This window comes from Phalangium opilio, unplaced genomic scaffold (assembly GCF_054372755.1).
Source record: "Phalangium opilio isolate 3A_F unplaced genomic scaffold, DU_Popi_V2 ptg000003l_1, whole genome shotgun sequence".
NCBI classification, from domain to species: Eukaryota; Metazoa; Arthropoda; class Arachnida; order Opiliones; family Phalangiidae; genus Phalangium; species Phalangium opilio.
The window spans coordinates 6,346,773-6,373,341 of NW_028324145.1; the positions used below are offsets into that span (position 1 = coordinate 6,346,773).

Below are 26,569 nucleotides of genomic sequence, written 5' to 3' on the forward strand. Positions count from 1 at the left end.
TAATTTCCGTGAGATTTTTAGTAATTTTCATGAAGATTTTAGTGGTGTCCATGATATATCGATAATTTCCGAGATTTTGGAAGTTTCTGTATATTTTCTACTATTTTCACTTTTAGTGATATTTTAAAAAGTTTTCGTGAGATTTTGGTTTTCTATTATAGATTTTTAGAAGCCCTTCGTAATTTTTTTTATTAAAAAATTAAACGTTTCCTCGGTTTTGATACGTTTTTCCCAAAGGGATTTCCGCAACAAGCTCTTTTTTGAGCGTTATGTAATTAAATTTTTGTCTTTACGATACTCTCTCTCTCCACCATTATTAGGAATTGTCCCGTCAATTACAAGATGCCGGGGAACAGCACCATCAACAGATGTCCGCCTTGCAAGACCATCATGACGAGAGGCTGTCTCAGCTGCAAAATTCTTATCAGGGACGTTTGCAAACTCTCGAGAAGCAGCTGCGAATATTCCAGCAAGCCGAAAACGGTATAACTTTTATTTACTACCTACCACTCTCTCTCTCTAACAAAACACAAACGGTGGTGACGGTTGACATCTCATTATTTCAAATCCCCCCCCCCCCGCCTTTTTCTTTAGTCAGGCCTATTTTTAGTCTATTTTGGTCCTAGGGTGAGGGTGCTACACTCCCCAATTTGTACTATACAATACAATGGGGAGGGATATGGGCTCAGCTGCAACGATTTATTAACTCTTATCAGTCATGATAAAGTTTAAAATCTCTAAAGGAAGTTTGAAGCGCGTGTTGTCAAATAGATATTGATTGATTGATTAATTGAATTGCAATTTATTTCCTAATTAGAAGTACCTTCAATTAGTAAAAGTGGTTTAACAAATTATTTTACTTTAATTTATATAATTTTCATTAGAATTTATTTCTTAATTAAAACATTTAATTAGGAAAAGTGTTTTATTTATAATTAACTAGCTTTTAATAACTAATTTAAGTTTTTGTGGTTAATTTTTTATATTATAAGTTATTTATTTAATTTTTCATTGAAATTTAGTTCTTAATTAAAACATTTAATTAGGAAAAGTGGTTTATTTATAATTAACTAACTTTTAATAATTAATTTCAGTTTTTGTGGTTAATTTATTATATTATAATTAATTTATTTAATTTATCATTGAAATTTATTTCTTAGTTAAAACATTTAATTAGGAGAAGTGGTTTATTTATAATTAACTAGCTTTTAATATTTAATTTCAGTTTTTGTATGACAATTTTTTTTATTTTATTAAAATACATTTTCATTAAATTACTTTAATTTAGTCGAGGAAGGCGACGATAATCAAAATTTACGACATCGATTGGCTAGTTTGGAAGCTCAGTTAACAGCCAATCAGCAACTTAGGGAAGAATCCAATGTTCAACTTAAGGAAAAAGAGAAGCAGATACAACTCCTTAATCGTCAATTGGAAAAATTGCAATCGGACAAATTTCAGGTAAGCCAATTTAATTTCTTTAATGCGAACGGTACCTTCTCTATAGTCAATAATGTTACCCTTACTTATGGACTTCAGTTCTTTAGCTAGGCTTTTTTTTATTGCATCCATAACTAATAAAAATAAAATAGAATCTTTCTTCGTTAAAAGAGGAGCAAAGGTGAAAGTCTATTTTTCGCTTTGCTTTCTGTAGTTTAGAATTACCTTGCCCTATTAATGTTTGAACGCTTTAATATTGAGAAGGAGATGATGATAGTTACTTAGCATCTTGGTAGTATCAAGAAGCGATATCTATCTAGTTTACTAGGGAGAAGGTATAAGATGCCTAAGTATTCGCGCGCCATAGTCCCAGTCCCCCTTTCAAAATACAAGGGGGACGTAAAAGGAGGTCGGGCTATTCCGCCTCTCCTCAGAGTGGGAAAATACGTAATTTTCGTCATTCGCGGCGCGCTGACGTGAGTTTTCAAGAACCAATGAGATGCTGGTTGTAATTTAGAGGCGGAGATTAACTCCGGACAGGCTACGTTTGGACTGGAGATAAAACTGGAAATGTGGCGAATTTATTCCTTCTCCCTAGTAAACTAGGTATCGCTTCTTGGTAGTATTGAATACTGCTAAGCGAAATGTGTAGTTTTAAGACCTTCATAGTGTTTTTAGCGAAATTTTAATAAATTCTACTGGCTTATGAGGAAGGTAGGTGCCACGTTGATACGTACACGTTGGGGGTTTACCAAGGTGCTAATTAACTATAGATGACACTGCTAGATTTGATAAAAGCCGTAATACTTTGAATCATAAATATCATATGAAATGTTTATGACGTTTGCTCGATTTACGCGAGGGGAGATATCTGACTCTCTTTTTAAAGGTGGCATTATATTTAAAACTGAAATAGGCCACGTTCGCATTATACATTTTCTTTTTTTGAAAGAAGTTCATTATTTAAAGTTGCTTTCATTTGCGAAAATATATTGATGTAAGAAATAGACCTGAATGCCTTCAAGTCTGACCTAATAATAATATTCAAATTTAATTTACATAGTTATTATATTAAAGGTTAAAGTTCGTAATTTCGAGTTATTTTCGCTTTCAAATTTTTTTTTATTGATTAAAAATTGAACTTCACCGCGATAACATGTTTTTCATCATGAAGTTTAGAACACAGTTATTCCTAATTAGGGCCTACGTTCTAAGTTTCTAATTTTCAGTTACTTTGCTAATCAAGTGATCAATAATGCTTTCGTCACAATAAAGTAAATCTACTTTAGTCACTAATGGCGAATTTTTCATGAAAAACCATTTTATTGATCAAAGAAATTTCGCGATCAAAATTAATCTGATCATTAATAAATATGATATAATGTTTCGTCACAATAAATTGAACCGAGTTTGATCAATGATTGCGAATTTTTGATGAAACAACCCTTAGAATGATCAATGAATTTGATCATTAATATATGATCGAATATTTTATTTTTTTTGACCAAATAAATTCAATCCTAATTGATCCCTAATTATATCGAAATTTTCGATGAAAAACCATTTTTAATTCGACTTCGTTTGATACAGAAACGGGAGTCAAGTATTTTACTAAAAAACACGTGCATTTTCACGTTTTCATAATTAATAAGTTAACAATTTGTAGTAAGGGTTACATTCTGTTCGGTATGGAAGGGATGTAACCAAAGAATGTAAAGTTACTTTTGTGACCCACTTGGAAAGAGGGCAGCAAATGGGACTTTGGCTTTACAAATTTCACTTTTTTTTTTGACGTACACTGCAGTTTGTACGTGCCACGGAATAAAGAGCCGACTTTGACAGAACTTTCATATTTAACGCGTTACTGCTGTACCTTTTTTTTTTACTTCTTCTATATTACGTGACTCTAAAAAAGTTTATATACGCACTTTTATTTTTCATCCCAAAGAGAGGAGGAGGCCTTTTATGAGTTCTGGTTACTTGTACCGTGTTGACGCGACATAAATGTAAAAACATATTCATATCAACCTACCTACCGCTTAGTTTTTAAACCGAGGGGCCAGCCACTAATCGGTGTACCTGTGCTGTACCTTTAATTAAGGGATTAACTTATTATCAGGAATTTATACAGCTAATATTAAGTGATATCTAGTTTATTAGGGAGAAGGTATAAATTCGCCACATTTCCAGCAGCTTTATCTCCAGTTCAAACGTAGACGTGTCCGGAGTTAATCCCCGCCTCTAAATTACAACCGGCATCTCATTTGTTCTTGAAATCTCACGTCAGCGCGACGCGAATGACGAAAATTACGTATTTTCTGACTGAGGAGATGCGAAATAGCCCGGCCTTTTACGTCCCCTTTGTATTCTGAAAGGGGGACTGGGACTATGGCGCGCGAAAACTTAGGCATCTTATACCTTCTCCCTAATAAACTAGATATCACTTCTTGATACAGCTTATAGCATAAGTTTATAAGATATGTTATGTATAAGTATGACACTACCTATACTTCGTAATAGACTAGTGGCGGTAGAGAGGGGCGTAGACTGTGTATCCCTCCATCTGGGGGCGCTCTTGTAAGAGGGGATACTGTACGCGCCCAGTAGGGGGATGACGCTAAGCTAAGGGTATGACGTTTGCTTACGTAGTATGCCATTATTCTAGAGACTTACAGCTCGAGCGAGAATTGCCTACACTCGGTGGTTATTTTTGCAGTACATCTAGTCTTATTTAGTCTGTGTTAGGCCTTTGACAGCGCCTCACCAGGCGTCGCTTTACCTCGAATCTATGACCTACTTGACTTCATGACAAGCTCCAGTTTGTAACCAGTGACAAACTTATAGAACATATCTTATGAACTTATGATTCAACGAAGCAAAACCTTAATACCACCTAATTAACATATTGAAAAGCGGTTTTTGTTGTTATTTGTTTTAATGTTATCCTTTTACAGTTAATATATTGCTTAAGGAAGCGACATGAATATTCCTTTTTCATTATTATTCCAAAATTATCAGCCACGATTACCTATTAACACTAAATTACAAAACTTAAATATTCAAATTTGACCCCGTTTTGACCTGGAATTTTTTTCTTTACTTTTAGTATATTCATTCCTACAAACATATATTTTTAAAAAACAGTTAAGAATCTGGTTTGTTAGTTTCATAAATTTTCCCAGTTATTATAGTTTCTTAATCCCTGAAATATATTACAGTATTTATTAAGGTTTAAATTAAAAATAAAAAATATTCTTACACGTGTTACTGTACACAGAAATCTCCAAAAATTCAAAGACGAAATGTTGAAGGTGATGAGGAACCAGATAATTTATTAACTAAAAAAGAAAAGCCACCACCATTATTATTAAACGAGTTTTCAACGCAAACTGAAATAATATCCCATGAAATTGATGATGAAAAAACACGTGATGAAATACTAATACTAAATAACGAAAATAAGAAATTACTTGAAAGAATAACAAATTTAGGTGCGTGCCAAATATGCAAATATGTTGGAAATATCTAGGAGTATTATGTTAAATACTTCAGAGGGAGTAAGAGGCTAGAAATTCGGGTTTTAAGACATGAACATGCTGGGTGTTCCAAAAAGGGTTATAGGACCGATTTATAGTGCGTTCTATTGGCGATTTTGAGTCAAAAATGTTCTATGACATTTTGCAATAAGGGGCAACCTAAATAAGTCATGATTGGAGTGATTTACGGATAACCCCTTGTGGTTTGACCGAACTACAGGTGTCGATTTGTAATGGAAAACGTTCTATTACATTTTCCCCTAAGGTACAAACTAAACATTTGACGATTTTAGTGTTTTATGGATGACCCCTTTATTAGATTAGTATTGTCTTTCAGTTTCTTAATTAAATTCAAGGGGTCATCCCTAAAACACTCCAATCATAACTGGTAAACGGTGCACCGTTGGAAAGTTACATATTCGACTCGAAATCGCCCTTAGTACCAACTGTATTTCGGTCCTAACGTTTTTGGAATACTATGCATTTAAAATACTTCTTACTCCTTATGAGGGATATTTTATTTATTACTCCTAGAATTAAGAGAAATTTTTAAATTAAATATCTCTATATATATTATCGCAGAGAAAAATTCTTCGGACGTTAATGAAAAAAGTCAAGAAATTTTAACAATTAGTAACCAAAATAGGGAATTAATTGAAAGGATTAAATATTTGGGTACGTTTATTAATTTTAATTTCACGCGGTTTTTCATCCATGAGTTGTTTTTAATTCAATCAATATTTGAATTGAGTTTAATATCAAAAATAGAAACTCAGATTTTATTAAAAGATGAAGAAATACTCGAATTGTCCAGTGAAAAAGAAGGGTTGGATAATAGCTTGGTCGAACTCGATGGTCAACACCAAGAAGAGATTAACGCTGTATTATCCGTTAAGGACGATTTAACAGCCAATAATAAACGACTGACCACTCTTTTGGATGAAGCCAATAAAAGTAACGAAGCCTTGAGAACTGAAGTTCAAAATCTAAGGGAAGAAATTGAAAACTACACCCAAGTTAGGGAGAACGAAGCTAACGACGAACGAAGGGATTCGGCCAACTTAGAAAAAGAATTAGGAGATATGAAACTCAGAGTTAAAGAACTGGAATCGATGGTGTTAGAAAAGGATCCGCCTGTTGGTGCCCAGTCAAATACAGCCGAGTTTATTAGCGGTAACACTGACGCTAATACCATGATTCAACAAATATCATCAGAGAATCAAAACCTTCAAAACGAAGCCGATGACTTACGGACTAAATTACGAGGGAACGCTCGGGAAATGGACCAATTACGAAGCGAGATTGAAGCGATGAAGATGGAGAATTCAAAAATTAGAGAGCAATTAGAGGAACGAAACGCCGTAGTTGAAGGCTTGGAAGACACCTTAGAAAAATCTGAGAAAACGCACGCCAAGAAAATCGCTGATAATGAAGAACAAGTCGTGGTGTTGAAGGAAAAGCTGGATTTACTTTCCAAAGCCGAGGAAACCAGGGTTAAAATAATACCAGTGGATTCGGACACCCAAACAGATGTAAATAATGTCTTTAACACCTCAAATGAATTGACTACGGAATCGTCTCAGACCCAAACTGATTCAGTTAGCGATTGCGAAAACGTTCAAGAGACAAGTAGAGATACGGAGTTTTACCAACAACAAACCCTTATAAACGATCTAAGGGTCAAGTTGGAAGAAATGGAAGCTGACCAATCGGAAATGGAGACCTTGAGATTGAACGAGAAAAAGGTTTTGGAGTTACAGTACGTCATCCAAAGTTTGGAGACTCAAATTAAGGAACTTAAGAACAATAGCGAACTTCTATCGAAAGAAGTCTCTCAAAAAGATGATACGATTCGAGATCTCGATAAGACGCGAGTGGAATTTGAAAGATATCGAAACGAAAAGTCACGGGAGTTGCAAAAGTGGATGGAAAAGGCGAATGAAAATGCCAAATATGTCCAGGAGTTACAAACAATTAGGGATAGTTTGCAATCGAAAATTGACACTTTGGTTGAAGAAAAAGAGACGGAATCTGTTGTGGAGAAACAAGAACACCATGATGAATCCGAAAAAGGTTTGCACGACGCCAAGAACGTTTTGCGGCAAAAGGACGCGGAAATTGAGTTGTTAAACAGCAAGATAATGGCCATGGAGTCTCCCCATATTGGAAGAGACGACAATTTGGAACTAATTAAATCTTTAGAAGGCGAGAAAGAACGATTACTTACGGTTTTGAATGAAAAATCCAGGGAGTGTAGTAGTTTAAAAGCAGAAGTTCATAGATTGTTTGGAGTTGTATCGGCCGAAAAACAGGCCTTCTCTAAACTTGAACAAGTAAGGTCTTAAGACGCGTTGTTGGCTAGGTCAAAGGTTAACAAAGGGTTTATTTACTTAAGGATAATCGAGGTTTGAGTCAACATAAATCCGACGAAAGTGAGAAAGAAATGACCAAAGAAGCGATGCAAAACTTAGCTAGAATTATTAAAGATAAAGATTTGGAAATAGACGCCTTGAAACAAAAGAACGAAACTTTGTTGGCGGTTATGCATCAGACTAGTCCGGGAAAAGATGGTATTTATTTATTAATTTACCTCTTACGCTGACAATAATAATATGATTATTATTGAATTTTAGAAAATGTACAGTTAGAGAAACTCATGTCCGAAAAGGACGAGTTGTCCAAACAACTTCAAATGTATCAAAGTGACCGAGAACAGATTGCTAAGTTATTAAATCAAAAACATCAGGAAAGTTTGATGTACCACGCTGAAATGCAGAAATTGAATGTACAGTTAATGGCGGAAAAACAAAACTATTTATCGTTGAAAGAACAACACCAATCAGTGTCCTTAATGTTTGAAGAAAAACAGAAATCGTTAATAAACACCCAAAATGAAGTAGTATCTCTCAAACAACGCGTCACCGAATTAGAAAGACACCAAGTAGATTTATCCCACAAATACTCGGACTTGATTGATAAAAACAGCGAAACCATTCAAGTCAATCGCGAGGAATGGACGAGTAAACAGAAACTCCTCGACGATTCCCAAGGAAAGTTGAAACAATACGAGGAACTAATTAACGAGAAAGACAGAATGATTTACCAATTAAATCATTCGTTGGAAGAAACTGGGTTAATTCTGTCCCGGAAGGAAGAAACGATAAAGACGATACAACATCGTTTAGACGAGGTCACCTTCAAATTGTCCGAAGCTGAGATGAAGTTGAAAGAAACGGTTGAAGAACGAGCCTCGAGTAGTGACGATTTAGAAAGATTGAGGCAAGAAAACGAGGCGCTACAAGAGGAAAATAAGAGCTTATCCATGACGCTTAAACAGTCCCAGTTCGAAAAAGACTCCATGAAGGAAAAAATGGCCACTTTGATCCAACTGGTCGAAGAGAAGGAAGTTAAAAGCGATGAGGTTGGTGGAAGATCGGGGTCCTCCGCGCAATTACTGCAGGATTATACTGTCCTCGAAGAGAAAATGGGTGTTACTACTCAAGAAAGGGATCAAGCCTTATTGGCCTTGAGTCAGCAACAACAGGAAAATAAGAATCAGCACAGAGATGTAAGTATTTGCGTGTGGTGGTATTTCGGAATTCAGTCCAGTTCTAAATTGTTCTGTGGTACGTATCATAGCAAAAGAAATTGCAGGAGCAAAACGAAAAACTTCATAGCGAATTAGACAGACTTAGGAATCATTTGTTAGAGGTAAGTCTATAAATATTTCCCCTCCCTCCGGGTCTTTTAGTGACGTTGCCTTTAACAATGAGGGGCTAATTTTAAGATTCAAGATAATTACACGCAAGAGATTATGTCCGCTGAGGACCGCGAAAAGACCTTAAGAATAAAATTAGCCAGCGCCGAAGACCGGGCTAGTTTATCATCAAACGCGATTGCCAATGCTAGCACCGAGTCTCAATTCAGAGTGGACAGTCTTCAACAACAACTCAGTCAAGTTTTGCGTCAACGTGACTCGGCTTTGGAACAATGTTCGCGTCTCGAAGACCAGATTCAACAACTCAAGGCGGCCATTACCAATTTGCAATCGGCTTTAGAGTGCATTCAAGGCGAACATCGCAGGGAACTTATCGAGGCTTCCAAAGCGTCACAAGAAAAGCTGCGTCAACGCGAAAAAGACATTGAAACCTTGAAGGCCAGAATATCCGAACGTGAAGTTAGACTTAAAGAAACCATGGAAGCCTTGGACGCCGCTTCAAGATTGAGCGAACAACTTGATAGAAAAGAACAGCTCATAAATGAACTCAAAAGTGAAGGTACAGTACCAATTTTTGTTTTATACCTTTTTTATAAGCATGTAAGTTGGATCTGTTCTGATTCGTTCGCGCACTTTGGAAACTTGGACTTGGTACTGTGTGGTACGTGTGCATCGAAAAATCATTTCATAAGTATTATGGTTATTGGTTTTGTAACTATATAAGTAACTTGGGTTTGGATCATGGTATAGTTACCACGTTGTCTGGCTGTTGTATAGTCTAATCTCACTTGGTAACTGTGGGAGGATACTTTGAAAATTGAAGTCCCATAGTGCCAGGCGAGATTGAACTAAGGCAGTTCACTGTTGCACCACTTAAAAATAAAAAGGAAACACGTCACGGTTTTTCTTATATTCTCTACTGTGCACCTTTACAAGTTTCACACGCGATGCATTGTGGTTCGGTTTTTCTACGAAATATTTTAGAAGCATGAGTTTCTTTGGTTCAAAGTGATTTTAATATTATGAAACATTTTTATTTTATAATTTTTTAATAATATCATACGTTTATAAGATATGTTCCGTAAGTATGAAACTTTCTATACTTCGTAATGTTAGAGATTTACTGAGAGCTAGTTCGAGAACGACTACAGTCGGTTTTGCAGTCCATTTTCCTATTTAGTTTATATCAAGAAGTGATATCTAGTTTATTAGGGAGAAGGTATAAGATGCCTTTGTATTCGCGCCGTGCCATAGTCCCAGTCCCCCTTTCAAAATACAAGGGGGGACGTAAAAGGAGACCGGGCTATTTCGCCTCTCCTAAGTCAGAAAATAGGCAATTTTCGTCATTCACGTCGCCTCGCTGAAGTGAGTTTTCAAGAACCAATGAGATGCTGGTTGTAATTTAGAGGCGGGGATTAACTTCGGACCTACGTTTGGACTGGAGATAAAACTGTAAATGTTGCGAATTTATTCCTTCTCCCTAATAAACTAGATATCATTTCTTGTTTATACTAAGCCTTTGATAGCGCCTCACCAGGGGTCGCTTTACCTCGAATCTATGACCTACGTCACTTCATGACAAGCTCCAGTTTGTAACCAATGATAAACTTATGGAACATATCTCATAAACTTATGATAATATCAATAATTCCAGATGAAATCGACTGTTGTTTTAACGTAACTTGATTTATTATTTATTAATTAAGTCAGCATGATAGTTATAGTTAATTATTTATATTGTTTTATTTTTAATTATAATTAAATTATATGATTTTGCATGGTTGTTCCGTATCTGAGTATTACATCAGGTACTGGTTTATGTTTGAGTCACCAGTACTTGTGTGATATTCAGCCGCTGGCAACTCGTTATCTGCCTGACGCATATTTATTTTTTGTTGTAATTTTAATTTAATTACTTAATTGTTCGCGAAGTGTTTTAATTGTTATTATCAACAGCTGACTAATTCCTGACTTTAATTCTACTTAGTATTTGAAAAACAACGTCAACTACAAAAATCCCAAGATGAAATTAAACAATTGGAGTCAACTACAGAAGGAAAAGTCGACAAGTAATTAAAATGTTAATTTTGATTTTAATTTAGTTTAGGGTTGTAAAATATGAAAATTTAAATAATCTTCAGACAAATAATGAAGAGCTTAGTACTGGGTTACTTTTCATCACCGGCCAATCAAAAACCGGAAGTAGTTAGGTTGTTAGCCAGGATTTTGGACTTTAACCAAATAGAAATGGAAAAAGCTGGGGTTAAGATTGGTCGAGAGTTGAACCCGGCTTCTTTGACCTCTCCTGGTGGAGGTCGAAGTGGATGGATATCATCATTTATCGGGAAAGTTGTAACTTCAACTCCTATACAGCCTCGGCCATCTCCCGCTCCTGGAGCTACAAGTCCGGTTTTATCCAATCCAAATCAGGTATGATTTTAATTCAAAAATATTATAGTATTTATTGAAATTATCCTTAATTTAACGATTTAATGAATATTATTTTTAAAATATACCCGTTATTAACTCGGATGTAAACCGATTGAAAGTGTGCCGTCGTTAAACCATAGCGTTATACTATATAGCATAGGCTTATTGAATTTTTAGGGTTATGTTATAAACGTGTTTCCTGACGTTAATTTCTTCAAATCTATTTTGAAATTTTATTAGTCTTCAATCAGGTATGGGTTTTAATACAAAAATATTAGCTTATTTATAGAAATTAACCTCAACTTAACGATTAAAGCCCATTATTTTTGTAAATATACACGGATGTAAAACGATTGAACGTGTGACGTCAATCTTGATCATCATACTATGGGCTTATTGCCTGTTTAGATAATTGTTGTTAAGTTATGATCGTGTATATTGACGTAAATTTCTTCAATGTGGGATGGGTTTTAATACAAATATTAGTTTATTTATAGAAATTAAGCTTGATTTAATGATTTAACCCCATTATTTTTTAAAATATACACCTCATTAACCCCGATGTAAAACGATTGAAAGAGTGCCGTCAAACTTTATCATCATACAATATAGGCTTATTGCCTGTTTAGATAGTTGTTGTTAAGTTATGATCGTGTATATTGACGTAAATTTCTTCAATGTGGGATGGGTTTTAATACAAATATTAGTTTATTTATAGAAATTAACATTAACTTAACGGTTTAAGCGCATTATTTTTTAAATATACACCTTATTAACTCGGATGTAAAACGATTTAAAGTGTGTGGTCATTAAGCCTCGTTGTCGTCATACGATATAGTTCTATTAAGTTATGAATGGATTTTACCTTACGAATTCTTGACGTTAATGATTTCGAAACGTCTTTTAAATATTAGTCTTCATTCTCAACATTGTTCGTGGAGTTTCTAAAGAACGAGTCTAACCCTAACATTCCGGCTCGTATGCCATTGGAATCAATGTCCAGCGCAACTCCAACAAACTCCGTCTTAATGACTTCTAGGAAGCCATTGTCCAATCCCAATAAGGCGACTGTGAAATTAGACTTTTTCTCTCCGCCCAAAGGCAGTCTGACTGGCCCAGTTTTGAATTCCAATGACCACCCTCTTATGAGGCCACTTTCCACCGCGTTACCCACTTTCACGCCAATAATAAGCAGCGAAAGTGCACCCAGTAATAAGAATGCCACTTTCTTGGAGGAAGTTTTAAAATAAGTTATAAAATTAACCAGGTATGATAGTATAGTAGTAAAAAAGATGTAAGAATTCTCTCTCTCTGTAATTAGGTGCTTTAAATTTTGTGATTGTGTTAATTACTTACCCTTTTTTTAATCACGCTTCCCTCCTTTATATTGAAATAAATTATTTACTTTTTATTAACGAGAAGTTTTACATCTTTAACCTAATCTAAAATAAATAAATATTTATATTTACCAAAAAAATGTATATCTCTTAATTTAATAAATACAGAATTATTTTTCAACCATATTTGTGTGGTCTTTATAAGACACTTCAGACTTCATCAGAAAACCACGGGGGATGCTGCTTAGTAATGGTTCCTACTCTTACCATCAAAATGGCGGAGTAGTTTGAAGTATGGAGCACTTGGCTAGTAAGTGCATCGTCGATGGTAAGTAAAGGAAGACAGTTGATTGGCCAAGCGAGGTAGTGACGTTTTGTCAAAATTTTCACCCTTTAACCTTTAACAATGATGGCTCCTCATACCTCCTCATACCGTCAAAATGGCGGAGTAGTTTAAGTAGCGAGTGGGTAGTAGGTGCGTCATCAATAGTAAGTGAAGGAAGACAGCCGATTGACCCAGTGGACGCTGACGTGTCTCTATTTTCACCCCTTGACCTTTAACAATTGCTTCTCCTCATATCATCAAAATGGCGGAGTAGTTTAAGTAGCGAGTGGCTAGTAGGTGCGTCATCAATAGTAAGTGAAGGAAGACAGCCGATTGACCCAGTGGACGCTGACGTTTCCTCTAGATTTTCACCTTTTAACCTTTAACAATGATGGCTCCTCATACCATCAAAATGGCGGAGTAGTTTAAGTAGCGAGTGGGTAGTAGGTGCGTCATCCATGGTAAGTGGAGGAAGACAGTCGATTGACCCAGTGGACGCTGACGTTTGTCTCTATTTTCACCCCTTGACCTTTAACAATTACTTCTCCTCTTACCATCAAAATGGCGGAGTAGTTTAAGTAGCGAGTGGGTAGTAGGTGCGTCATCAATAGTAAGTGAAGGAAGACAGCCGATTGACCCAGTGGACGCTGACGTTTGTCTCTATTTTCACCCCTTGACCTTTAACAATTACTTCTCGTCTTACCATCAAAATGGCGGAGTAGTTTAAGTAGCGAGTGGGTAGTAGGTGCGTCATCAATAGTAAGTGAAGGAAGACAGCCGATTGACCCAGTGGACGCTGACGTTTGTCTCTATTTTCACCCCTTGACCTTTAACAATTACTTCTCCTCTTACCATCAAAATGGCGGAGTAGTTTAAGTAGCGAGTGGGTAGTAGGTGCGTCATCAATAGTAAGTGAAGGAAGACAGCCGATTGACCCAGTGGACGCTGACGTTTGTCTCTATTTTCACCCCTTGACCTTTAACAATTACTTCTCGTCTTACCATCAAAATGGCGGAGTAGTTTAAGTAGCGAGTGGGTAGTAGGTGCGTCATCAATAGTAAGTGAAGGAAGACAGCCGATTGACCCAGTGGACGCTGACGTTTGTCTCTATTTTCACCCCTTGACCTTTAACAATTACTTCTCCTCTTACCATCAAAATGGCGGAGTAGTTTAAGTAGCGAGTGGGTAGTAGGTGCGTCATCAATAGTAAGTGAAGGAAGACAGCCGATTGACCCAGTGGACGCTGACGTTTGTCTCTATTTTCACCCCTTGACCTTTAACAATTACTTCTCCTCTTACCATCAAAATGGCGGAGTAGTTTAAGTAGCGAGTGGGTAGTAGGTGCGTCATCAATAGTAAGTGAAGGAAGACAGCCGATTGACCCAGTAGACGCTGACGTGTCTCTATTTTCACCCCTTGACCTTTAACAATTGCTTCTCGTCTTACCATCAAAATGGCGGAGTAGTTCAAAGTAGTAAAGGGCATTATCAATGATAAGTGGAGGTAGACAGTCTATTATCCAAGTGGGGTGCTGACGTTTCCTCTAAATTTTCACCCCTTAACCTTTAACAATGGCTCCTACCCTCATCATCAAAATGGCGGAGTCGTTTGAAGTAACGAGTGGCTAGTAAGTGCATCATCAATGATAAGTGGAGGTAGACAGTCTATTATCCAAGTGGGGTGCTGACGTTTCGTCCAAATTTTTATCCCTTAACCTCTAACAATGGCTCTTCCCCTTACCATCAAAATGGCGGAGAAGTGAGTGGTTAGTCGGGGACAAAGGCTCGATTTGCTAAGTTTGGGTCTGACGTTGGTATCGTAGAAAGTAAACCACAATATTTTTTTTAAGGAAATATCTTTTATTTTTGCATCAATCTTTGGCACCACACTCTGAAGCGTACAATTTTAGGTATCACAGATAATCAAAACTACGTAATTAAAACGTTCCTATTAATAGGGTGGGAGGGTATAAAATAAATCAGTCCTTACATTCCAGGGGGTTTCGTTAAAGTCTTAAAATAAAAAAAAATGCAGTTATATAATAATAATACAAATCTTAAATAGTTTTTTCTTCTCAGTACATGATAGTTTGTTTATAAAGGGTTAAAATATAATACACTTTCTTCGTAAAATTTACAATATAAGTTCTTAAAACGCACTCGGCAAAGTCTCTTTATATAAAAACATTCTCTATTTTGTGTTTGTTTAAAGTATAACACAGTTTTTTTGTCTGCGATTGGTCCTTGAATGCCATTGGCTTAGACTATAGTGTTTCCCGCCCTTATAAGGTCGTCCGCATGACGGACAACCTTCTTGGGCCGCTTGAACGTAACGTTTGTACTCCAAATCCTGCAAACATGAAAGAACATTAAGATTTCTCTTTGAGGGGAAAGCATGGATAAAGAATGCGCGTGAGGAAATTAGTTTCACTCTACAGGATAGGCAACTCCCTATCTCGGACGACAGTTTATCCTGTATATACTCTGTTACAACATCGGTTGTCAGCACGCGCAAAGCAGGGTCCCTATGTAACGTAGCTTTGTACGTGCTGTCAAGAGACAAAAAACTTCAGGATCTTCAGGATTTAAAATATCCGCGAGTTTTTTAGCTCGAGTGCACGGACCTCTAGGCCTTAGTTTCAAATACGTGTGAAATTACCTACAGCCTACTACACGTATTTGAAACTAAGGCCTAGAGGTCCGTGCACTCGAGCTAAAAGACTCGCGGATATTTTAAATCCTGAAGATCCTGAAGTTTTTTGTCTCTTGTCAGCACGCGCAAGGCTAGATTACATAGAGACCTAGCTTTACGCGTGCTGACAACCGATGTTGTAACAGAGTATATACAGAATAAGCTGTCGTTCGAGATAGGGAGTTGCCTATCCTATAGCGTGAAAACTAATTTCCTCACGCGCATTCTTTATCCATGGGGGAAGTGTTAATTAAAGTACCATTTGCATGGCCGATAACATTTGTTCAACTCTAGCGGGGATTTCAATGGCTTCCGCGCATTTTAAGGAACAAGCCCAATGTTGAAAAGGAACGCAGGTGTTTCCTAAATACGGGTTTTTGAAGGTAAATACTTTGTAGCCGGGATAATCTTGAAGTTTCGCAGTGTTGCAATTGCCACAAACGTTAAACATTGGATAAATGTCTGATACGTAATCGACTAAAACATCGGGTAAACGTATTTTGGATTTGCAACGAGGGGAATACGCGTAAGACCAGTTATAAAATATGTTCATTTTGGTTCCGATAACCGTTTGAGCACTGAGAAATTGGAGGGTGTGTGGGGAACGAAGTATAGGTTGTTCGGTACACGCTTCAGCACCAGCAACTGCCACACCACCACCTCCTCCTGCATCTTCTTGATTGATTGTTTGCAATGATTGATCGGAATGGGAGCCACTTATGGCTAGGATCCGATCGTTAAAATCTGTATGATACCTAAAATAATGAAATATGAAATATGAAACATTTTTCAATGTTGTAGTAACTCTTATATCAAAGCAACCAGCTTGTTTTCTGGAAACTACTGTAATGGTAGGTGTTGTAGTAGTAGTAGTAGTTAATTATACTAACCACATGAAGGTAGCTTTAAAATAGTTATGATTGCCATGTCTATGAACGGTTTGCAAGGATGGCATTTGTAATAGGAACCCTGGTAAGGCATCCAACAAATTATCATCTAGTAATAGAACTCTGAGATTCCGGCAAAAAACAAGGGATCGACGAATAGCGTAGTTTTGTAATCTATTTCCTGTCAAGCCCAAATATTCTAGTTTTTGTAGTCTTCCGATACAGGCTGGTAATGATTCTAAAAAGTTGTATTTCAACGATAACACCTTCAAGTTTGGGCAGTTGAATAGCTAAAGGAAATTTTAAGTTTTAGGAACGAAGCAAAGGAAGTGTATAAGCAAGAAGTGATATCTAGTTTATTAGGGAGAAGTTATAAGATGCCTTTGTATTCGCGCGCCATAGTCCCAGTCCCCCTTTCAAAATACAAGGGGGGATGTAAAAGGAGGCCGGGAAATTTCGCCTCTCCTCAGTCGGAAAATGCGTAATTTTCGTCATTCGCGTCGCGCTGACGCGAGTTTTCAAGGACCAATGAGATGCTGGTTGTAATTTAGAGACGGGGATTAACTCCAGACCTACGTTTGAACTGGAGATGAAGCTGGAAATGTGGCGAATTTATACCTTCTCCCCAATAAACTTAGATATCACTTCTTGGTATAAGTTAGTGTTATAGTGTTTGTACTTCTTTAGGTAAAATACTCTCTTCCATATAACGGTATTTAAAAATACTATCCAGGTGAAATTCCACAAATTCAAAATGATTTAGATATCTCGTTAGAAGAGAATCTGAGTGTGTGGAAGGAACGGTGTTAAAATAATTTGAAGTCACGAGACTTCTGATAAAAGATGGAAATCTGTCTTTTGTTTTTTCTAAGGTGATTGGTAAAAACCATAAAGTCAATGGGATCTGTAAGAATTTAATAATAATTAAGTACTTAATTAAATAATTTAATTTAGTAATAAAACGCGGCGTTTTGTTATTGTTACCTCTCTTGTATGGGGTTTGTTGTTTTTGGCAAAGAATTCTTCAACTTCTTCCCAATTTGAGGGATCATTGTCCAGGTTTTTGAGGAGAAGGTATTCGAAGGAATGAAAAACAGCTGGAGACATGGCTTCTATAGTATAGTTTTATAAAGCAAAACCGCTATGGCTTATAAGGCTTTCGCTCTTTTATAGTAGTTGGTTAACTTGGTTTTGAGTTTTAAAGCGGAAACTCCGCTTTATTCTTGAATATGTCTTTACTTTTTAACTATTTTATAAACTAGACTGACTTTTAAAATGATAAATAATAATTATAACCCAATCTTAATCGTCACATTACTTCGGTTTTTAATTAGAAAAGAATGGCAGTCAAAGAAAGTAATAAACACCCTAGCTACAGAGAGAATACCTATGCCAATGAGATAGAATATATATATAAACCTAGAGTCACAACGTGGGATCTCGAGATCGACGATTCGCGATACACTTTTTGTCGAGCATGAATCTTTATCAAATACGGGTGGCGCCGCCTATTAGTCACTTGAAGAACTTTTTTATTACCGTCTGCTGTCAAAATAGTTTTTTAAACGTGTTAAATAAAATAAGCAAGTTAAATAATAAAAACTCTAGTACTTTTTAATCTAATAAATAGATGAAATAAAAATTATAACGATGTTTCTGATTGAAAATAAGCGAGTAAAAGTTGTAATTAGTTCCGCTAGAGGCTCACAGGTGGCGCTGTCATGTTTTGATAAACTTGCTTGATAAAAAAAATGTGTATCGCGGTAAGCCGATTTGAATTGGAACTCTATCTATCTCATTGACCTATGCTTTCCTTTTTCATAGAGTGAAGTTTCAGCGTAACTGTGTATTACTCCTTTATAGTTAACTGAATCTTTGTAGGTTTGTTTCCAGTACAGACTTATGTTGATAAATGTGTATGCATTTCTCACCGCTCTCCTTCCTGTATAAATTCTCTAGGTGCGGCGCGTAAGTCGGATTTTATGCAATCACGTGACTCAAAGATTTGAATGCCGTCTGCTAAATTCGGAAAAAAGGTACACGTGTGTTGGACGTTTATCGATAGTTTGTTATATTTTTTCTTCTTAATTAGTAACTTATTTCTTTATGTTTTAAAGTTAATAATATTTAAAAATGGAAGAGGAATCGTTTAAGAATATTAAAATCGTAATTGGAACTTACGAAGAATATGTTTTGGGCTATCAATTGATAAAAGATGAAGAGGTAGGTTTTCAGAAACCAAGGCTTAATTAAACATGTGGGTTTTTGTTTCAGTATCTAAGCCTAGTAATGTCTTATCTTAGGGTTATTCTTTGAAACAATGTTTCGCGAACCATGCTCACATTGGATCAGTTCGATGTCTATCTTCTAGTTCAAAATATGTTGCTTCTGGGGGTGTTGATGAAAGTGTTAAGCTAATGAACATGAAAACAGGCAATGAATTTGGAACATTATTACAACATAATGGTAGGTTATTTTATAGCTCTCTGTTATTGAATTTGCTAATAAGCCCCTTTAGGAACCATTACTGATGTGGAATTTATTGGAGATTCTCATTTGGTCAGTTCCAGTGAAGATGGAAACATTTGTATCTTTACCACAAATAACTGGCAATGTCAAAAAACTTTAAGAGGACACAAGTATGTTTAAAACTGATGGATTAAATTTTTTTTCCTTGATCTAATAATTGTTTTTCTGTGCAGAAAAGCAGTAAATTGTGTATCAGTACATCCAAGTCACAAGTTACTTCTTTCCGCTTCAAAAGATAAAACATTAAGATCATGGAATTTAGTGAAAGGGAGATCAGCTTATGTAACAAATCTAAAACATGGTAAGATAAGATTTGATTGGTGGTAGTTATATCATATGAAGTTGTACTAATTTAATTTTTTAGTGTCAGAGCTGGTGAAATGGAGCCCTGAAGGTTCAACCTTCGTTTGTGCAAATAATAACGATTTAGATGTCTATAGTACTTCGGTAAGTGAAATTTCTTTTAAAATATTCAGCTTTTACAAGCCTAATTTAATTGTAAATTGATTTTTAGGGAGCTGGAGTTGTTCATAAAGTACAATTTGGAAGCAGGATTGCAACTGTAGACTTTCTTAGTGTAAGTAACTAGTAATTTGACTCATTAATGATTTTAATTAATTAATTATTTTTACAGGAAAATATAATTGCTATCGGTGGGGAAAGTGAAGAAATACAGATTCATTGCTTAGAAAGCAAAGAGTGCTTAAATAAATTCAAAGCTCATGAAAAACGGGTGAAAACTTTACACAGTTTTCAGTTCAAAGATAAAGTTCGATGGCTTGTTTCTGTTTCTAATGATGGTTTTATTAAAATATTTCAAATCAAAATGAAGCCCAAAATGGTAAGTAAATAAATAATGAATCAGATCTATTATGAAATTAAGGAAATAAATTAAATTAAATTAATTATTTTGTTTTAGTTGAAGAGAGAACCAAAATTAATTACTCAAGTCAACACCCAATGTAGACCAACTTGTTTGTCAGTTTACGGAGTTGAAAAAATTGTTCCGGAAAAAACAAGTATTTTAGAAGAAGACAGTAAAGTAGAAGAAGAACCTGCCAGTAAAAAGCGAAAAAAGTAGTGGTTTAAATGGAAATTAAAGACATTTTCATAATCTGCATAAATAATTCGTAATTGCAGATTTATTTTAATTTATTCATTCGGGAGGGAAAGGGGCTGCAATATCTCCCCCCCCCCCTTAAAATCCCTTGATTAGTGGTGTCAGCCAGATTGGGCTGGAAAATTGGTAGTTGGGCTATATTCAAATAGATATTGGCGGTTTATTATGCATATATGTCCATTTTATTTGATTATCCAGCGCTAAGATATTGTCTTACAGATGAATTAATATTACACTAATTATCACACTTCAAATTTTAAGATAAAGATATCATACGTTTAACTTTGGTTTAATTTTTTATGAGTTTTGGGCTACTTTTATTAATATGTTTGGCTGGAAAACTAGATAGGGAATCTGGCAAACTTGTTGGTTCCCGGGCTAGGAGTAGGAACTTGAGACTTAAGTAGGAGGCCATTTTGAATATTTGGCTCAGAAGATTTTGCCAACACGACTACGCGAGTCATCATATAATTTAATTTAATTAAGATTAATTTGACATTTTAAAATGGGAGTCGACTTTATCACCGCTGGTTACGCCGCAACCGTTGCCTTAGGAGGCATAATGGGATTTGTTAAAGCTGGTAAATATAAAATTATTAAAAAAATAAGGCCAAGGCTTAGCTCGGAAAATATTGAAAAGTCATTTATGTAACTTATGGTTGGTGACTAGGAAGCACTGGGTCTTTAGCGGCTGGTTTATTCTTCGGGACCATTCTTGGTTACGGAGCGTACCAGACGTCAGTAAATCCCGATAATTACTTACTATCATTTGGTGAGCGTTGTTACAAAGTATAAACCATGGATAAAGAATGCGCGTGAGGAAATTTGTTTTCGCTCTACAGGATAGGCAACTCCCTATCTCGATCGACAGCTTATTCTGTATATACTCTGTTACAACATCGGTTGTCAGCACGCGCAAAGCTAGGTCTCTATGTAATCTAGCCTTGCGTGCGCTGACAAGAGACAAAAAACTTCAGGATATTTTAAACTGATTTTAAATCCTGAAGATTCTGAAGTTTTTTGTCTCTTGTCAGCACGCGCAAGGCTAGATTACATAGAAACCTAGCTTTGCGCGTGCTGACAACCGATGTTGTAACAGAGTATATACAGAATAAGCTGCCGTTCGAGATAGGGAGTTGCCGATCCTATAGCGTGAAAACAAATTTCCTCACGCGCATTCTTTATCCATGTATAAACCAAACAGAAACAATACTGAGTTACTGACACAACCAAATCTCTTATAGGTGCATCGACAGTTTTAGGGGGTGTAATGGGTTTCAGGTTTTATAGCTCTGGTAAATTTATGCCTGCGGGATTGATTTCCATTATGAGCTTGGCTATCGTTACACGATTTGCTATTAGAGCTTTAACCGCTGTTCCTGCAAATCAGGGACACAGGAAATAAATTTCTTTACATTATACTTTGTTAAATACCTTTTTTGATATGCCAAATTTACGGACCAACCATTTTCTATACTCATTCCTTCCTAAATGTTTGGTGTTAGTAACGATAAAATTTTATACAAATGGGTACAAATTAAGTAAAAATTAAAAGACAACATTGATTTTTTCAAATATACAAGGTATACTTTTAATGAGACACTATTTTTAAGAGATGAAGAAAAGAAATCAACATGAAAATCTTAATTAATTAAGATGTTTAATTTTTCCCCGTTCTTTGTAAAGAACCTTAAAGTGAATCTTGTAGGAAAAATTACGCATCCTATTTACACTTAAATGGGTTTTTATTATTATTTTTTTCGACTTTCTTTTAAACCAGTAACGATGGGACTGGTTTTTTGCCAGGCCAAGCCTCTTTGGCGTATTTCTTTTTCTTGGGTTCGGGTGGCATATTTGATTCTTGTAATCGAACAGAGGTTGGAACCATTGATACTGGTTGTATTTCTTCAACAATTGGTGCTAATTCCACATCAGGGGCGGGGTTTGGAAGATGAATACCCAGTTTGACTGATAATGTTGGTGAAAATAAGGGACTGATGTGGGATTGGTTGTCATGATCTCTTCCGTAATGTTGTGAGTTGAAAGAACTGTAAGGATCGGGTCTTCTGTCGTTGTTCATGACTCCCATAAGTGATCCTTCTGTTTTTAGTTTCTGGGGAAATGAATTAAAAGATGTTTAAGACTATGACGTCAACAGGGTTCATACAAGCCTGGAAAACAGGGAAAACCTGGAAAAATCAGGGAAATAAATAGTTGACTAAAACCTCAGGGAAACTTGAGTCAAACAGGGTCCGAGTAATTAAGCAAAATGTTCATAAACATCCCCTCCATAGGATTAACATTACACTATAGAGCTATTTCAGTGGGGGAAAAATTTCGTCTGCTACGAAAATTGGGCCTGCCTTTGAGTGTAGAGGGCGGCCATTTTGTGAGGGTTTCTCTATGGGCAAATAGCATTGGTGACGTAGCCATTACCCCCTCTGAAATAGCTCTATACTTTGGAGGCTCATAACTCTGGTTATATTAGAGATACGGAGATGTCCTTTGAGTATGATATAGTTCAATTTGTCCCCCATCTAACCATACTAAAAACATAGGGCTACGACAAACAGGGGCTGAGTAATTAAGCAAAATGTTCATAAACATCCCCTCCATAGGATTAACATTACACTATACTTTGGAGGCTCAGAACTCTGGTTATATTAGAGATACGGGGATGTTCTTTGATTATATAAAAGTCCTATTTGCCCCCCCCCCCCCTCCATTAATGTTTGCACCATAGGATACTCCATATACGGGGAAAACCTGGAAAACTCAAGGAAGTATATGGGAAAAAACCTGGAAATCTCAGGGAAATTTGTTTTCCAAAAGGTTGTATGAACACTGATCAATTAAATTTGACTTTGTTTGTACTTTAGTGGGTATGACAGCAGTATGAACAAGATTTCTAAATTTTCCCACAGAAGGGTCAACATCTTCTGGATTGATTATATCTTCCTCATCTCTAAACTTTACATTAATTCCTTTCCTTTTTCGATTTGCCGGCCTGATTTCCTCATCAGGAATTCCAAGCATACTTATACGTCTATTATGAGCTGTATTAAACTCCGTTAAATTCTAAAAAAATTGAATTGTTTGTCAGCGTATAATTTCAACCACAAGGTTTTGAAATCATTACATCAAGTTCAGTCTCAGTTTCTGGTAATCCTAATAAGCCGCCTTCAGTTTCTTCTCCCATTTCATCGGTAGTTCGAGCACCCTTATGAGGTCTCTCCCTTAAAATGTAGTTACGTGTCGAAGCTCCAAAATGAAAATTGCTATCAACTGGAAGTTGTGTTGGTTTCTTTTTTTCCAATCTTACACTTCCAATGTATGTTCCATGAGCTAAAATAAGTTTAAGGGTAAATTGTTCGTAAATAAAACGTTTTAAAATTCAAAGATTGAACTAGAAGTGGCTTGAACTATCTATGCCTATCGAGAACGGTTATTTTTATAAACCTCTAGGAATTTTACCTTAAGCTCACTCTAGAGAAATACGTACTGCTTCCCAAGTCGACCAAAAATGCTCTGTTTAGGTGTTTATGATATACTAGGGCTGAATGAACTCTGGAACACGAAGCATGGTCAATAACAAAGTCATTCAGTTGGGCATTACGTCCAAAAAGGTAGCATTTCTTCTCATCAATCATTAGTTTCTATGGATTTTGAATTAAGTTTGTTTGTTAGAAAGCTCATAACATCGAAATGAAAATACTAAATTCATGGATGCCTAAAACTCTCTGTTATAATCTAGCACTTTAATCATACGAACTACAAATGTATTTATTAAGCTCGTGTGTGATCAAGTGCCTATGTCATATAGCTGCTCATTGTCAGTTCTCAGTTGTCAAACTTACTTGTATTAATCTATCTCCCTTTAATACATCCAAATGCAAACCAATCGGTGGTTTTCCAGCCCTGTAAATGAAAATAATGATTTTAATTAACTAAATAGATAATTATTAAGTACTAATTATACTCACCACGATGGAATTTCATAGTGATTTGCCATTGTTTCCTTTCAAAAGATAATTTACGAATATTTATCAATCAAATATGATTAATGGCCCTTATAAGTTTAAGATGATAACATAATTAAAGTTAGCGGTTAAAACGGGATTTAAAACAAATGATGTTTATAATTATAAACAAACAATTGTTTATTCCACAAACTACAGCGAAATTTCGGGATTGGGATGGAGGTCAAAGGTTATCGTCGATAGATGGGGCTTTTTTCGCGGTTTTTCCTTTTATAGCGTTTTCCTTTGTGTCCTCGCGGAGCGCTCCCATGGAGGAATAAAACTAGGAGATCCTTTTCTTCAAAAACAGTCTTTAACGTTTTCCGTTGTGGTCGCCAGAGAGCGCTCCGAGATCGCTCCATATTTTCGTGCTACGTCATCGCTCTAGCTCGGAGGACCGAATATAGTTGCTCCCAATGAAAGACAAGAGATTTTTGAGAGCGGTTTTGTGACGCGTCGTCTGGTAATCTCGTCGTGATTGTTAGGCCAAGGGCTAAATATTTTGAGAATTATTATGGCTTCCAATCATCATGATCAAATTATTTTTGAGTCTTTTTATTGTAACGATAAAAACGAAATACAAAGACATAATAACGGAGAAATATTATGTATCGTAATTAAAAATGGTAAGTTCTTTCTTTATTTTGTTTCTATTGTAAAAAGCTTAGCTTGGCCCGCTTGGGTAAAATTGATGAGGCTTATAACCTACAATTTTACCAAGATTCAACAAAGTTGATTGTTTACATGTATAGAAAAAAGATGGAAATCATGACAATCTTTTTCTAGATGCCATGAGTAAAAGCCACATTTTCTATTTTATGAATGTATTCTGATTTATTGAACACGTTATTATGGTAATTATCAATTTGTCTCAACATTGTAGGTGAACGATTCTTAATGACGTTCAGTGATAAGCAACTAAAAGATTGTGGACTTATCAATTACCAGACCAAACCTTCCTTGGCTACACAAGAACCATCGACATCTAATAGCATTTCGTCACCACAGCCACTGACTTCTAATCGCGTTTCGTCACCACAACTATCGACATCTAATCGCGTTTCGCCACCACAACTATCGACATCTAATCGCGTTTCGTCACCACAACTATCGACTTCTAATCGCGTATCTTCACCACAACTATCAACTTCTAATCGCGTATCTTCACCACAACTCTCAACGTCTAATCCTGTTTCTTCACCACAACCTTCCCTTTCTCCCACTGTTGTCTCACCACTTCAATCCTCTGATGATAAACCGTCAAAAGGTAAATTCAGATACTCATTCATTGATTGAAGAACAATACAGGTGATTAATTTCGCTATTTAATTTAGAATGGGGTACAACAGAAACCAAGCTACTGTTAGATAAGTATGAAACCTACATGATTCAGGTAGGACCAATGAAGAAATTCAAGAACAAGAAAACAATGTGGACCAAAATCTCTAGCGATATTGAAGAGATCTTAGGCATCGTCTGGACTTCGGATCAATGTAGCACACGTTACAAAACTGTGATGAAGAGAAAGAAAGATTCGGAGAAAAATAATAAAACTTCAGGCTCAACAAGAAAAGATGTTGAATATGAAAATGAAATATCAAAGATTTCCGCTTTAGACGACAGCATCGAACCAGAAGTTTTAAGAGGTGTTACGCGTGTAGAAATTGCTGAAAAACGCCCATCAGAAACAGTGGCTACGGATGGTTCCAAAAAGAAAAAGGTAAGAAACAATGACAAATTGACTGAAACTTTATACAATATAAATAAAATTAAGGAAGAGGCCAAAGAAAGGCGTCATAAAGAAAAAATGGACCTCTTACGTGAATTATTTTCAAAAAAAAATGACTAATTTGAAAAAAAAACTTTGTTCCATTCATCTTCATATGTTCAAAAAAACATTGTATCATCTATTTTCAAACAAATTTGCTTCATTATTATTTATTTTCAAAAAAAATTGTATCATCATTATTTATTTTCAAGAAACATTTCTATCATTATTTATTTTCAAAAAACATGTCTGTCATTATTTATTTAAAAAAACAAAAAGACATTGTATCATTATTATCAAAAAACATGTCTGGCATTATTTATTTAAAAAAAACAAAACAAAAAGACATTGTATCATTATTATCAAAAAACATGTCTGTCATTATTTATTTAAAAAAAACAAAACAAAAAGACATTGTATCATTATTATCAAAAAACATGTCTGTCATTATTTATTTCAAAAAAACAAAAAGACATTGTATCATTATTATTTTCAAAACAGAAATCAAAAAACGCAAATTGTATCATTAATCATTATTTATTTTCAAAAAACATTACTATCATTATTTATTTAAAAAAACAAAAAGACATTGTATCATTATTATTTTCAAAACAGAAATAAACAAATGCAAATTGTATCATTAATCATTATTTACTTTCAAAAAACATTTCTATCACTATTTATGTAAAAAAAACAAAAAGACATTGTATCATTATTATTTTCAAAACAGAAATCAAAAAACGCAAATTGTATCATTAATCAATAATTA

General features: G+C 35.5%; 6 protein-coding genes across 10 annotated transcripts in view; 4 read left to right on the forward strand and 2 right to left on the reverse strand.

Annotated features, from left to right (window-relative positions):
- Window positions 1-12,645, forward strand: part of LOC149717369 (uncharacterized) — a 29,212-nt gene extending 16,567 nt beyond the window's left edge. The window contains exons 5-16 of the mRNA XM_089838579.1: window positions 321-483; window positions 1,289-1,461; window positions 4,718-4,931; window positions 5,559-5,651; window positions 5,745-7,309; window positions 7,372-7,546; window positions 7,610-8,544; window positions 8,616-8,687; window positions 8,764-9,253; window positions 10,682-10,763; window positions 10,836-11,124; window positions 12,039-12,645. Of these exons, the coding sequence (XP_089694705.1) occupies window positions 321-483; window positions 1,289-1,461; window positions 4,718-4,931; window positions 5,559-5,651; window positions 5,745-7,309; window positions 7,372-7,546; window positions 7,610-8,544; window positions 8,616-8,687; window positions 8,764-9,253; window positions 10,682-10,763; window positions 10,836-11,124; window positions 12,039-12,374 (4,587 nt within the window). The 3' untranslated portion in view covers window positions 12,375-12,645. The remainder of the gene's footprint in view (window positions 1-320; window positions 484-1,288; window positions 1,462-4,717; window positions 4,932-5,558; window positions 5,652-5,744; window positions 7,310-7,371; window positions 7,547-7,609; window positions 8,545-8,615; window positions 8,688-8,763; window positions 9,254-10,681; window positions 10,764-10,835; window positions 11,125-12,038) is intronic.
- Window positions 12,646-14,624: 1,979 nt separating this feature from the next.
- On the reverse strand, window positions 14,625-17,734 carry LOC149717370 (uncharacterized). The gene is made up of 5 exons (XM_089838665.1): window positions 17,349-17,734; window positions 17,044-17,268; window positions 16,368-16,654; window positions 15,737-16,232; window positions 14,625-15,135 (listed from the first exon to the last, which is right to left on the reverse strand). Exons 1-5 carry the CDS (start codon window positions 17,469-17,471, stop codon window positions 14,992-14,994), a joined length of 1,275 nt encoding a protein of 424 aa, XP_089694791.1. The 5' UTR covers window positions 17,472-17,734; the 3' UTR covers window positions 14,625-14,991.
- Window positions 17,735-18,382: 648 nt separating this feature from the next.
- LOC149717371 (p21-activated protein kinase-interacting protein 1-like) lies at window positions 18,383-20,020 on the forward strand. Its single transcript, XM_089838688.1, has 8 exons — window positions 18,383-18,587; window positions 18,668-18,830; window positions 18,883-19,003; window positions 19,067-19,194; window positions 19,258-19,340; window positions 19,408-19,470; window positions 19,528-19,734; window positions 19,813-20,020. The coding sequence occupies exons 1-8, from the start codon at window positions 18,498-18,500 to the stop codon at window positions 19,972-19,974; spliced, it is 1,017 nt and encodes a 338-aa protein (XP_089694814.1). The 5' UTR covers window positions 18,383-18,497; the 3' UTR covers window positions 19,975-20,020.
- A 351-nt stretch (window positions 20,021-20,371) lies between these two features.
- On the forward strand, window positions 20,372-21,595 carry LOC149717372 (transmembrane protein 14C). The gene is made up of 3 exons (XM_089838700.1): window positions 20,372-20,594; window positions 20,684-20,785; window positions 21,258-21,595. Exons 1-3 carry the CDS (start codon window positions 20,519-20,521, stop codon window positions 21,416-21,418), a joined length of 339 nt encoding a protein of 112 aa, XP_089694826.1. The 5' UTR covers window positions 20,372-20,518; the 3' UTR covers window positions 21,419-21,595.
- NiPp1 (nuclear inhibitor of protein phosphatase 1) lies at window positions 21,575-24,232 on the reverse strand. The gene is made up of 6 exons (XM_089838695.1): window positions 23,997-24,232; window positions 23,871-23,931; window positions 23,516-23,669; window positions 23,153-23,358; window positions 22,888-23,091; window positions 21,575-22,126 (listed from the first exon to the last, which is right to left on the reverse strand). Exons 1-6 carry the CDS (start codon window positions 24,023-24,025, stop codon window positions 21,785-21,787), a joined length of 996 nt encoding a protein of 331 aa, XP_089694821.1. The 5' UTR covers window positions 24,026-24,232; the 3' UTR covers window positions 21,575-21,784.
- Window positions 24,233-24,262: 30 nt separating this feature from the next.
- Window positions 24,263-26,444, forward strand: LOC149717374 (uncharacterized). 5 transcript variants are annotated; one of them, XM_089838644.1, is made up of 5 exons: window positions 24,263-24,658; window positions 24,785-24,827; window positions 24,916-25,299; window positions 25,367-25,752; window positions 25,811-26,444. In XM_089838644.1, exons 1-5 carry the CDS (start codon window positions 24,656-24,658, stop codon window positions 26,372-26,374), a joined length of 1,380 nt encoding a protein of 459 aa, XP_089694770.1. In that variant the 5' UTR covers window positions 24,263-24,655; the 3' UTR covers window positions 26,375-26,444. The 5 variants fall into 5 exon arrangements, with proteins under 5 accessions (XP_089694770.1, XP_089694764.1, XP_089694786.1 ...); XM_089838649.1 differs by having other exon boundaries at window positions 24,552-24,658; window positions 24,785-24,886; window positions 24,981-25,299; XM_089838638.1 differs by lacking the exon at window positions 24,785-24,827.
- Window positions 26,445-26,569: the final 125 nt, after the last annotated feature.

Excerpts from the sequence above, each read along its gene's own strand:
- LOC149717370 (XM_089838665.1), bottom strand. The coding sequence starts at position 17,471 with ATGTCTCCAGCTGTTTTTCATTCCTTCGAATACCTTCTCCTCAAAAAC. Across the intron at positions 16,233-16,367 it reads TTTAAAGCTACCTTCATGTG|GTATCATACAGATTTTAACG; the intron begins GTTAGTATAATT and ends TCATTATTTTAG. Across the intron at positions 15,136-15,736 it reads TGTTATCGGCCATGCAAATG|GATTTGGAGTACAAACGTTA; the intron begins GTACTTTAATTA and ends TCATGTTTGCAG.
- LOC149717372 (XM_089838700.1), top strand. The coding sequence starts at position 20,519 with ATGGGAGTCGACTTTATCACCGCTGGTTACGCCGCAACCGTTGCCTTA. Across the intron at positions 20,595-20,683 it reads AATGGGATTTGTTAAAGCTG|GAAGCACTGGGTCTTTAGCG; the intron begins GTAAATATAAAA and ends GTTGGTGACTAG. Across the intron at positions 20,786-21,257 it reads TAATTACTTACTATCATTTG|GTGCATCGACAGTTTTAGGG; the intron begins GTGAGCGTTGTT and ends AATCTCTTATAG.
- LOC149717374 (XM_089838638.1), top strand. The coding sequence starts at position 24,547 with ATGGCTTCCAATCATCATGATCAAATTATTTTTGAGTCTTTTTATTGT. Across the intron at positions 25,300-25,366 it reads TGATGATAAACCGTCAAAAG|AATGGGGTACAACAGAAACC; the intron begins GTAAATTCAGAT and ends TATTTAATTTAG. Across the intron at positions 25,753-25,810 it reads ATGGTTCCAAAAAGAAAAAG|AGGCCAAAGAAAGGCGTCAT; the intron begins GTAAGAAACAAT and ends AAATTAAGGAAG.
- LOC149717371 (XM_089838688.1), top strand. The coding sequence starts at position 18,498 with ATGGAAGAGGAATCGTTTAAGAATATTAAAATCGTAATTGGAACTTAC. Across the intron at positions 19,471-19,527 it reads CAACTGTAGACTTTCTTAGT|GAAAATATAATTGCTATCGG; the intron begins GTAAGTAACTAG and ends TTATTTTTACAG. Across the intron at positions 19,735-19,812 it reads TCAAAATGAAGCCCAAAATG|TTGAAGAGAGAACCAAAATT; the intron begins GTAAGTAAATAA and ends ATTTTGTTTTAG.
- NiPp1 (XM_089838695.1), bottom strand. The coding sequence starts at position 24,025 with ATGGCAAATCACTATGAAATTCCATCGTG. Across the intron at positions 23,092-23,152 it reads AAACTGAGACTGAACTTGAT|AATTTAACGGAGTTTAATAC; the intron begins GTAATGATTTCA and ends CAATTTTTTTAG. Across the intron at positions 22,127-22,887 it reads CTGCTGTCATACCCACTAAA|AAACTAAAAACAGAAGGATC; the intron begins GTACAAACAAAG and ends TCATTTCCCCAG.